The sequence below is a fragment of the Eretmochelys imbricata genome, chromosome 2, assembly GCF_965152235.1.
Source record: "Eretmochelys imbricata isolate rEreImb1 chromosome 2, rEreImb1.hap1, whole genome shotgun sequence".
In the NCBI taxonomy this organism is placed as follows: Eukaryota; Metazoa; Chordata; order Testudines; family Cheloniidae; genus Eretmochelys; species Eretmochelys imbricata.
Genome location: NC_135573.1, coordinates 185887029 through 185899508, shown reverse-complemented (window position 1 = coordinate 185899508; position 12480 = coordinate 185887029). Strand labels below are relative to the sequence as shown.

Sequence of the window (12480 nt, the reverse complement as noted above, 5' to 3'; positions counted from 1 at the left end):
GGCAAGAGTTAGTTGGCACATGCAGGCCTCCACAGCCCCACCGTTGTCACTGGAAGGGGACTGGTCTGAGTTGGAGCCGGGGTTCACCCCTTTGCCAAGTGGAGTACAAATCCCTGTCAGCCCATGAGACCAGCATGACGCCGGCGGCGTGGCAGTAGGGACAGTAGCCTGCTCAATGGCTGTCTTGGAAGCCTTCGGGGGGGAAGGAGGGGGGTACCAGTGATGCCAGTTCTATATTCTCATCGCTCCTCTGTGGCCGCCTCGAACAAACCGCCAGCACCAGGTTCGGAACACGGTGAGGAATCCACTGTGGGGACAACTCAACAGGTGCAAACGCCCGAAGACCTGTCTCCAGAAAGGTAGGGGGAACTCTCCCTCCCCCGTGTTGCCCTCATCATCTTCATTGACAGATGAAACGGTAGCCGGGCCGTCCCGGTCTGGCAGTCCCCCCGACGACTTTAAGGAGCACCAGGCTCTCCTTAAAAGGACGGCTGCCAACTTGAATCTTGAAATCAAAGAGCTGGAGGAACAATCAGACGACTTGTTCAATGTCATATTGTCCTCCACCCTGGCCCACATTGCACTACCTGTCCACCCAGGGGTCCTAAAGATTGTTAGAACACTGTGTCAGACCCCATCTTCAATTCCACCCACGTTCAAAAGAGTGGAAAAGAAGTATTTCGTCCCTGCAAAGGGGTTTGAAGATCTCTATATGCACCCACCAGCGGAGTCATTGGTCATGTCTGCAGTTAACGAGAGGGCCAGGCAGGGCCAGGTGAGTGGAACATCAAAAAATAAAGATGCCAAACAACTAGATCTCTTTGGCAGAAAGGTTTAGTCGATGGCCAGCCTACCATTCCGGGTATCCAACCACCAAGTCCTGTTGGGCAGGTACAATTTTAATTTATGGGACTCCCTTATGAAGTTCAGGGAGGCCCTTCCACAGGAACTGGCCCTCAAGTTTGCCATGATCCTGGAGGAGGGCAAAGCGGTGGGGAAGGGTGCCCTCCAGATGGCCTGGGACACTACAGACTCAGCCACCAGGGTGGTTGCCTCGGTAGTGGCCATGAGGTGCAGCTCTTGGTTGCAGTCTTTGGGTTATCCCAATAGATGCAGGCCACAATCCAGGACCTCCCGTCTGAGGGCGCGGGGCTCTTTGAGCTCACTGACGCAAGGCTGTATGGCCTGAAAGCCTGCATTTGCTGGGTCTCCACACTACACAGTAGGCCAGAAAGCAGTTCTGGCCTCCTCCTCCTCCATCTTGGTCCTGGGGATCTTCCCAGCAGGTGTCCTACAGGAGAAAGCGCAAAGGAAAAGGGTTTAAGTGCCGCTGCCCTTCGTCTTCTTGCTCACCAGCTCAACCTGGCCCTTTGAAACACCACGGGTGCCAGAGACAGTGTTTTGAAGGTGTGACTGGGGACAGTGCCCCAGTCAAGTACCTGGATCCACCCTCCTGTTCTTTCCTCAACCGCCTACTCCCCTTCCAATTGGCATGGTTAGAAGTGACATCAGACTGTTGGGTGCTCAACACAATATCCTTGGGCTACACCCTACAGTTCTCAACTGTCCCTCCCTTTCCCCTCCCTCTTCAGAGACCCTTCTCAAGTGCAATTTGCTCAGGAGGTGGAAAACCTCCTAAGGCTGCGCGTGGTGGAGGAGGTCCCTCGTGATATGAAGGGAAAAGGATTCTACTCCTGGTATTTCCTAATCCCGAAAGCAAAAGGGGGCTTAAGACCCATCCTGGATCTGCGTTGCCTCAACAAGCATTTCAAGAACTTGAAGTTTCGCATATTCCAGGAGACTGGAATGCTGCCCTCAATTTGAATGATGCATTTTTCCATTTTCCCAGGACACAGCTGGTTCCTGTTTTGTGTTTGGCCAGTGCCATTTCCAATTCACGGCGCTGCTCTTTGGTCTCTCGTCAGCCCCGAGGGTGTTCACAAAGTGCATGGCACCAGTGGATGCTTACCTGAGGTGTCGGGGTGTTCAAATTTACCCGTACCTCAACAACTGGCTGATCAAGGGTCGGTCTTGGCATCAGGTGAGGCGGCACCTTGGGCTGGTTTGCTCCATATGTTGCGATCTAGGTCTATTGATAAATGAGAAAAAATCAAAGTTAGTTCCGGTGTAATGCATAGAGTTCATAGGAGCGGTTCTTGACTCTACTCGGGCCAGGGCCTTCCTCCCTGAAGCCCAATTCCGCATGATGTCGGACCTAATCTCACATATGCAAACCCACTCTCTCACCACCGCTCACATGTGTTTGAGGCTGTTGGGCCACTTGGTGGCCTGCACTTACATGATTCGGCATGCACGGCTCCATCTCAGGCCCCTACAGGCGTGGTTGGCATTGGTCTATGTCCCCAACAAACACAACATAGACCAGTTAGTCAGGGTTCCGGACCACATACTGTCGTCACTCGCTTGGTGATTAGACCTGCATTGATGTTGGAGGGAGTCCCCTTTGTGGACCCAACCCCGTCGGTCACCCTGGTTTCCGACGCTTTGGATCTGGGGTGGGAATTCCATCTGGATGACCTCGGCATGCAAGGTTGTTGGTGGAGTCATGATCACTTTTTACACATAAATGTCAAGGAGCTCAAAGTGGTAAGCCTGGCCTGTTAAGATTTCCTGCCTCATATAAAAGAGTGGTTCAAGTTCTGATGGCCAATATTGCCACTATGTTCTATACCAAAAAGCAAGGCGGAGCCTGGTCCTCAGCCCTTTGCCAAGAAGCCATCAGGCTCTGGAATTTTCTGTGTTCAGCACGCTATTCATCTCGTGGCCACTCACCTCCCAGGGACAGGAACACTCTGGCAGATCACCTCAGCAGGACCATCTTGTCTTGCCACAAGTGGTTGCTCCATCTTAAGTTAGTCAGCATCATTTTCCAAAGGTGGAGGACTCCCCAGGTGGACTTGTTTGCATCCAGGCACAACAGAAAGTGCCATGCTTTCTGTTCGATTCGGGGGAGCTGACAGAGGCACCCTGTTGAACGCTTTCCTGCTCCTGTGGTCGAGGACTATGGTGTATGCCTTCCCTCCAGTGTCATTAATTCACAGAGTTCTCATGAAGATCAAGCAGGACAGAGCAAAAGTAATCCTCATTGTGCCGGCTTGGCTGCGCCAGCACTTGTTTGGCACATTGCTGGACCTCTACAGCTCGTTACAGCTGGCCTCGTTACAGCTACCACTCTGGCCAGACCTATAGTCTCAAGACAATGGCAGACTGTTACATCCGAACCTGACAGCGTTGCACCTGATGTCCTGGCTGCTGCATGGTTGAATGTGGTTGAGCGGCTGTGCTCAGCTGGTGTCCAGGTCCTGCGGGGCAACAGAAAACCCTCTACTGGAGCAACCTTCCTGGCCAAATGGAAACAGTTTATGTGCCCGACTTCAGATAAAGGCATTTGATCCGAGAGGCCCTCAATGCATTTAATCCTGGATTACCTCCTGCATCTTCAACTCCAGGGTCTGTCTCTTTCATCTGTTAAGGTCCACTTGGCCTCTATTTTGGCCTTTCATCCTCCACTCGAGAGCAGGTCAGTTTTCACCCACAACATGACGGTCAGGTTCCTCAAGGACCTAGTATACCTATACCCTCTGTGGGACCTAAATCTTGTACTGTCGCGACTCACGGGAGCACCCTTCGACCCTCTGGCTTCCTGATCCCTCCTCCTTCTCTCCTGGAAGGTCGCTTTCTTGGTGGCAATAACATCTTCCCGCAGGGTCTTCGAGTTTAAGGCACTTACCTCGGAGCCACCCTACACACTGTTTTACCAGGACAAGGTCCAACTTCAACCACATCCGGCCTTTCTACCCAAGGTTGTTTCGTTTTTTTATATGACTTAGGACATATTCTCATCTGTATTCTTTCCTCAACCTCATAAGTTGGCGGAGGAGAGCAGATTGCACTCGCTCGATGTCAGAAGGGTGCTAGCCTTCTACATTGAGAGGACCAAGTCTTTTCATAAGTCGCTGCAGTTATTTGTCGCAGTGGCTGACAGGATGAAAGATCATCCAGAGTCGGTCCAGAGGATCTTGATTTGGATTACTGCCTGTATCTGCTACTGCTACAACCAGGCCAAGGTGCCCCCTCCGGCGATTGTAACTGCCCAATCAACCAGGGCAGAAGCCTCTTCGGCAGCTTTCCTAGCCCAAGTGCTGATCCAGGATATCTGCAAGGCTGCCACCTAGTCGTCCGTCCACACGTTTACATCGTATTATGCGCTTATCCAGCAAGCTCGAGACGATGCTGGCTTTGGTAATGCAGTATTGCAAGCTGTATGACTGTGAACTCCTTCACACAACTCACAGTCAACCTGTGTAACTCGTTGTCAGGGGATGTTGTGACAGCCAAAAGCATAATGGGGTTCAAAAGAGAATTAGATAATTTCATGGAGGATAGGTCCATCAATGGCTGTTTGCCAAGATGGGCAGGGATACAACTCAATGCTCTGAGTGTCCCTAGCTCCTGACTGCCAGAAGCTAGGAGTGGACAATGGGTGATGGATCGCTCAATGATTGCATGTTCTGTTCATTCCATGTGAAACCCCTGGTATTAGCTACTGTCAGAAGGCAAGATATTGGGCTAGATGGAACATTGGTCTGACCCAGTATGGCCATTCTTATGAGATCATGTCATTACATCATGCTTGTTATAAACAGGCCTATTTCTTGGATACACTAAAAAGGTCAGCATCTGTAGTTTAAAGGTAGAATTAAAAAGATCCCCCGAGAACAGAACCATATGTTGGGGATTGGTCCTGCTTTGAGCAGGGGGTTGGACTAACTGACCTCCTGAGGTCCCTTCCAATCCTGATATTCTATGATTCTATGATTCATATATTGAAAGGGATGGTACCAGGGAAGGGACACTACAAGTACAAGTATAATTAAGTTTGCCAAGAAAAGGGAGGGGAAGAGGGAGCTCCGTTGGCGTATGGAGCTAGGGGTTAGGAAAAGAAGGGGGTTTTATCGGCGTATAGAACTGTAGTTGTGGGAGGGGAAGAGGAAAACTCTATTGGCGTATACAAATAAGCCCAACTGGTGTGAAGGGGTTCGAAGTATGGTTAAACTCTATCGGCGTATAAAAATAGCCCAGTCAATGTAAAGGGCTTCAAAATATGCTTCCTTGTTTAGCCCCAATAAACCCATCAAATTGCTTGCAAACTGAACTCTGAACTGTTATTTTCCAGCAAACTAAAAACTAAAAGGGAAGAGGGAGCTGGACCCCCGTCAACACTGCACAGCAACAGTAGCTGCCTTTGATGCTTACTAGGCACAAACTACACAGTATCCACAGTGCCCTGTAAAAATGGATATTTATTTTCACCTATCAGGAAAAATTGAGTATACAGTTTAAGACTCAAGGCTGATGTCAGCTTTTTCAGATGCATCTGTACTGAAAATGACGTAACCAGGGTAAACATTATGAAAATTAAACCTTAAAAGGTGAATGGCAATTTTTGGTTTCAAATATCCATACACTTTCAACTTTGATATTTCTCATCATCCACAGTCCAGAGTTCGATTAGTTAGTGAATGGAGTGAAGAGGTACTCCTAAGAGATATCACTGAAATATACTATGAATATTTGTGTTTTGACTAAGTCAGTCACATCTCACCTTTGCTGCGTCTTGATATTTGGATTTATAGTTTGTGCCATCACTCCAGGCGTAAGAACAATACAGATTTTCACATGCATTCAAAAATAATAATCCAAATTAATATGGGGGGAAAAACTACTCCCAAATCAGCCAAAGAAAAGAGAAAACTGGTACTGTCCCAATTCAGACCACTTCTTTAGAACAAAACAAAGTAAATAGTTCTTGCATTGTGCCCAGAAAGATGTCAAATTTGGGCTCTTTTAGACCAAAATTTGGGTCGGTGGTGTATGCACGTACATGTTTGATACTTTCGTTTATTTTGTTTTTAAGGCAAATGGTGCACCTATGCATAGCACAAGTTAGCACTAGAAAATCTATTTTTGTAGAGAATGAATAATTACTGTATGCAGGGCTGGTTTTGACAAGTTGCAGAAACTTTGATTTCAGGTGGCCCCAAGTTGAGAGGAGTCCTCAGGGGCCTGGGGGAGAGGCTGTTTTGCCTATGTTCAACTCAGCTTCTCACTCCATACCTTACACAGTTTGATGTGTTGAAGTAATGTAAAGAACTATCCACCCAGATCTGCCCATTGGTTCAGATATGGAGCTGTCCAGGAGAAAGGAGAATCTATGCAACATGAACTTCATTTCCAGCACCCCTGTGCTAATCCGTGTCCAAGTACTAAGAGGAAATTAATCTTCCTGCTGGCTGCATTAACTTCTGCATAGCTCTGGTTGTGAAGGACAGGTGTGCTGCAGGTCTATCAGCTGTCCTATTGTGTATATTTTACATTTAAAACAAACAAAAAAACACTTAAGTGCAGAGAGAGTCTGTACTTCTCAATCTTTTTTTCATTCAGATGCCAAAGTCCTTTTTCTGGCTGTCTCTGGTTAATTCTGGTAAGGAATTGTCCGCTAAGGAAGAGTCAGTGTAAAAGCACACAGTGTTTTGCAAGTGCATAAAGGACAAAGCCCTTACTCTGAGGAACTCAAATCGAACTTGAACAAATTTAATATGTATTAAATTCAGATGCAAGATGGCATGTAAACTTTGTTAGTGATTGCATCAGATTTGTGAGGCTTCATGAATGATGTAGATTTTTATGGCAGGATTAGAAGGCTACAAAAGAAATTACTTGGTGTTAGGAATTATAAAGCTCTTCTAGTCAAAAGGGTCTTTAAAATCATTTTAAAACTGCAGTGTGGTAGAGACAAATGGAGAGGTTAGAGAGAACTGGACAGAGGGAAGGAGGAAAAATAGGAGAATAGGCAGAAATGAGAGTAGCTTTTGCCATGGTTGACTGTTGACTTTGAGCACATTGGATTCTGTTCATTTCACGGAGTCTCTTGCTGTCATTCCCAAGACTTAATTTGCTATATTTTGCACTTGAGCTAGGTGAGAAATTACTTAGATTCTGTTGTTGAGAAGGAGATGGCATTAATTGCCTAATTTGGCATTCATTCCGCAAACACAGTGGGAGAAGGGAGTCCCTATTTAGGATAGAGATTAGCCAACCCCAAGAGGCCTGGAACCTGGTCAGAAGCCTACTTGAAGTTACTGAGGGCTTTTTCATTGACTTCAATGAACTCTGAATCAGACATTTATAGCAGTATCTGCAGAAACAAATTTCTGTTAGATTGGTCAATAATACGGAAGGCAGATAATTGACTTTTCAAGATGATATGAATGAAATAAGCAAGAAGAATTGAAATCTTTTCGCTTAATATTTCAAGCAAAAAGAATGGCAGTGGATAAATTATGGCATTGGTGAAATGACTCATAGCAATTATAGCTAAACATGTCAATGGTATCTCATGCTATCAGCTATAATACATAACAATTGCATAGCATTTTACATCTTCAGAGTGCTGACAAGCATTAATGCCTGTAAAGAAAAGATGAGGTATGATGCATATATTCTGTTGTTGCCATTATTTAAGTTGTCTGTTTCATGGGGACAACTTGACTGACTTCCAAGGATGGAAGAAAAGTTGACTTCATCAGATAAAACTAAAAACTTCTCCAATTGAAGGTTAAATCAAAGAGAATCTCCTTGTAATGCAAAGCACCTCCCTGTAGAAAGTTTTCTCCGCTAAAATAATGGCCAACTGCCAGAGGAAAAAGAAATAAAAGCCTAATTGTATGTTTGCCCTTTGTGTCCTTTCCTTCTTTTAAAAGAGAATATCGATATATTAATGTGCACCATCATAAATAGTGATTATCATTAGGACAAACTGTTAGACAATTCAAAGTAATGGGATCTACAAACTCCTTTCCCCTTCTCCTGTTCCCAGATCTCTGTATAATGTTACCTATGACAAAATGAATAAGGCTAGTATGAAAGCCAAAACACTCCTCCTCCTCTCCCTTCAAAACAAGAGTGCCCCAAAATGGTTTGTCACCGCCCTTTATTTTTTGACTAGATAGAATGTGAAGGCAAATTTACTGAAATAATTTGGAAAACTGTTTTGAAATGCGAATGTATAAATCTGAGACCTTCGAAATCCATTCACATGGTGTTGGTATTTAGTTTTATAAAGTGCCTTGAGCTTCAAATGGGTGTTCCAATCACAATAAATATTGTCAAAAATGCTTTTTTGTAAAATGCAATTCATATCTTACAAGGGTGCTCATTCTTCTGAGTTTGCATGGTAAATGGATCTATTTTAATTCATGTATATTTTTATGTATTGAAAAATAGAATGTGTTCAAATGTGATAATAGAATATCATTGAATATCAGGACCATTTTGAAACCTGGGTGTCTAAAATTAGGCATCCAAGTGGCATTTGTAGATCCTGTCAACTTCCATGGGTACTGAACTGAACATTTGGCAACTTATTTAGGTTCCTAATTATGGGTTTAGGTGCCTTGATTTAAGCTTTGAAGTTTGAAAATGTTGGTCAGATTTTTTTAGATCATTTTTATTAATCATTATCTCTTCACCAACAAATCAGCTGTATTTACTCATCGGTGTTAAGATTTTAGTACAAGATGATACTGATAGCAAGTTAAGATTTTCATAATTTTGAGCATGAAAAAGGTTGATGGCCTTGTGAGCAGGTAATGTTTTTTAACTTTAGTATATATTCTTTTGAGTGATTGTTGTAGAAAATAGTTTTGGAAAAGAATCTGCATTTTTGTGCTTACACCAATATCCTTTCCTCCCCTGAGAACATCCCCTGAGCTGTCTTTATTGATATTTGGAACTTGTGTTCATCTTGCCAGTGCAAATCTCCTTCAGAACTGAACAGTTAGAGTACGCAGGTTTACAGAAATGGTATCGTGTTTAGATAGTAATGGTGAATACTGAACTCCTGTGTCATTCTTTCTTATAGAGTAAATCTAATTTTTTTAAATGATTGAATTTCACAGGCTTAGTGAGCAGTATGTGACTTATTAGAAAACTGGACTGTTTTTCTTCAATAGTATTTAGATTTTTCAACTGGGGGCTGATCAAAAATAGCATATGTATCCTATTTCCAAATGATTGTTCTTAGTCAGTGTATATATAACTGTTGTCAGCCTATCCAGTACAATTTTGTAGTATTGCAGAGTTAAATGTAATTTAGCTTTTTATGTAACTTGAATTTTTTCCTATGATTATGAAGCTGTGAACCTGTATATTAGACTGGATTAGTAATAAAACATCAGCATAATTTGATTCTGTTCCTTTTCTTCCTAGAATATTTTCCTTCTTGGATATTGTTACTTTGTGCCGATGTGCGCAAGTTTCTAAGGTACAGTATTTGCTTTACTTGGGTCATTTTGTGCATTGGGAAGGACTATTTTATTAATTACCAGCAAAAAATGAGCTTTAGATTAGGCTCTTAGAAATCAAAGGGAATCTTACCGTTGACTTTGAGCAGTGGATAAGAAACTGAGCTCCCAATCCTGCAATCAGATATGCAGAATGAATCACTGTGTGTCTGGAGTTTTCTCTTAAGGGGTGGCGGGGTCAGGGCAAGAGATGTACAATGATACATGCTTTGTATCTGCAGAAAGAATTAGGCCTTTTTTGGCACAGTGGCATTTGCTATTTAAAGTTTGTGACTTTATAACACTATTTTTCAGAAGTATTTTGTGCTTAAAAGTCCATGTAGCTCTGTTAATATTCAACATATGTTTAAGAAGTGTATCCATGGTGTTTGCCAAATGCTGAAGGTATTAAGTAAAGCTACTACTAATAGAGAAAACGGCACTCATGTGAAGACAATTGAAAAGGCATATCTAAATACATCTTTATGTTCATCTGGGTGGTTTTGCTTGAATTAAAATAAAATAGATTTTATTCTTACATGAAGTGTGTGCAAAAACAAACCTTATATGCAACCAAACTACCATAGTGAACTTTTTTCTGTATTATTTCAAAAGGCAGGCTTTTAAATCTTCACTTCACTTTTTTTTTCAGTGAAATTCAAAACTTTTTTTTCTAATTCAGAACATAACTCTTTTATTCCTGCTTCCATCCCACCCTAAACTGTGATTTAATAAGCTAAGCAGCATCAATCTTGGTCAATAGCTCCAGCTAAAACCTAGGGTGCGGCAGAAAATAATGCTGATGAATCAGTAGGTGGTATTCTTCCCTCTGAGTCAGTATTGAACTGGTTGGGTAACCACGTGTCCCAGCAGTTTCTATTGAATTAAGGAATGCCTTTTCACTTTCTAGCCGGAACTGTTGTGTAGAGATGATGTGTGCTGTTTAACAGCTGCCATGTTTCACCCCAGTGGTGATGAAGAAATTTGTGTGCGTGTGCGTACTATATAATGAAATATGGTCCAATCCTGAGAGGGGCTGAATGCCTCCATTCCCATGAAAATAGGGGGGTTCAGAAGCCAGCATCTTGCAGAAGGCATTCTGCTCCTCTCAGGACTGAGCCAATAGTTTGTAAAGGTTATAAAGAATTTTGGAGTTGAAAACCTCTATATAAATACATTTATTTCAGCATTCCCAGCTCTTCCTTTTTATTCTTTGACTAGAAGCAGCTAAGTTTTAAATTCTTCTTCTTTACATACAGCTCTAATAAAAATAATTTATTGAACAATGAACTTACTAAAATTGCTTTAAATGATGAGGGTAAAATTCTGCCATTATACTGTGTATGCGTGTGGCTTGCATTTAAGTCAATGTTCATGCATGTATCCATGGGCAGAATTTGGCCCTTACAGTCTGAAAACATGCAATCCCAGGATTTAAAAGAATCAGTCCAGCAAAATCTGTTTTTAGCAATCTACTTTTTCATAAGCCTCAATGCCTAAATTACTTTTGATTTACATACAAAATAATGCATTCTGAAGGAATACTTGTGTCATGTCTGTGATTTCAAGACACTCATACTATAGTGATGAGGGGAGGGCTATTAAGTACCTGATAGAGAAGATTTATTAAACATATGTATGTTTTTTCTAGGCATGGAATGTCTTGGCTCTGGATGGAAGTAACTGGCAAAGAATAGATCTTTTTAACTTTCAGACAGATATAGAGGTTAGTACTATAGTTTTTTTTTTTTTTTTGTCTTTACATTGGATGTTAAAAGGATAAACTGTCTTAATTATCCCAGAGACCTTATTCACAGTACAAATATCTCAGTCTTAAAATACAAGATGGTAATGCTGTGAAGGAACAGGTAGAAAAAGCAGATAATTGTATTTGGCTCACTTTTTACCTTGGAATTGTATCTGAGTTTTGATTTTCAGCTAAGTGACAAATAATTTATTTATTTTGGTTTAAGTAATTCATGTGCACACATTGTTCACAAAAGGTATGGGATTGACTGTTCTGGAGACTCAAGACTTCTGTTCATAAAACAGGTATCATACGGACAGTGAAAATGTCCCTCTAAGGTTCCTCAGTCTTGACTGAGACTCTCAGAATTACTTCTGGGAGTAAGAGGGTAGTTTAATTTCCATGTCTGTTGGCTCTCTGGCCTCTCAGCTGAGAGCGCCATTTACAGTACAGACCCGTTTATGCGCGGATGTCGGGAGTCAAGCCATCATGACCGCATGTTAACAGACTGTGGGTTAAGAGGGCCATGCTGAAAAAAGTGTCTCTGATTCACCTAGAAAAAAACGCTGTTATTTTCTGCTCTTTCTGGCTCGCACTTTTTTTCTTTCTTATGAAGTCTGTCATTTGCCGCAGATGAATGATTTAGATATTTTCCACATTTTGTGCCTCCATAAATCTTACAACAGATTCTACAGCACTAAGGGCTTCTGTGGGCGAAATTTTGACCTTTTCAACGACATCCTCGCCATCACTTTCGTGGTCTGACGTAGTCTCGCAGCCCGTTAATATTTCTTCCTTGGACAGAAATTCTGAAGTTGTGCAATCTTCATCCGTCTCCAGCCACTCAGTAATGATTTTCAGCAACGTATCCAAACTAAAATCTTTTATCATTTGAAAGAGAAGTTTACCGTTATCCTCTTTTGTCTGTGTGCATGTTTGTAGGACGTCTTCTTCCAAAAATCCTTCAAAGTCTGGCTCTGAATCAATGCCACTGCTGGAGTTTTCCGAGTCTGAGCCATCTTTGACAGAAAAGGCATCACTGAGAGCCTTCATCGTCCCAAACTTTTTTAACTAAATAAATAATTTCTTTCATGTTTAACTGTTTCAGGAATTCAGAAATGCCTGAAGATGTGCATGACACGATCGCCAAAATCAGTTCCTGTCGATAATTGTTTTTAAAATTCTGAATAATGCCCTGGTCTAAAGGTTGAATTTTTGATGTTGTGTTGAATGGTAGGTATAGCACTCAAATTTTTCCATCACTCGATACCAGTGATTTGGCTGGAGGATGGGCTGGACAATTGTCAAATGCAAAAGTGCTTTGGCTTCGAGTTTCTTCGATTGCAGATGCTTACAAACAGCTGGAAC

General features: G+C 42.5%; 1 protein-coding gene across 5 annotated transcripts in view; it reads left to right on the top strand.

Moving 5' to 3' along the window:
• The window catches only part of FBXL2 (F-box and leucine rich repeat protein 2), a 123908-nt gene that overhangs the window by 61847 nt on the left and 49581 nt on the right, over positions 1–12480 (top strand). For all 5 annotated transcript variants that reach the window (XR_013345301.1, XM_077811105.1, XM_077811106.1 and 2 more), the window contains 2 exons: positions 9292–9346; positions 11017–11091. Coding sequence is in view for 4 of the 5 variants with exons in the window: in XM_077811105.1 (XP_077667231.1) it covers positions 9292–9346; positions 11017–11091 (130 nt within the window). In the remaining variant the exon portion in view is untranslated. The remainder of the gene's footprint in view (positions 1–9291; positions 9347–11016; positions 11092–12480) is intronic.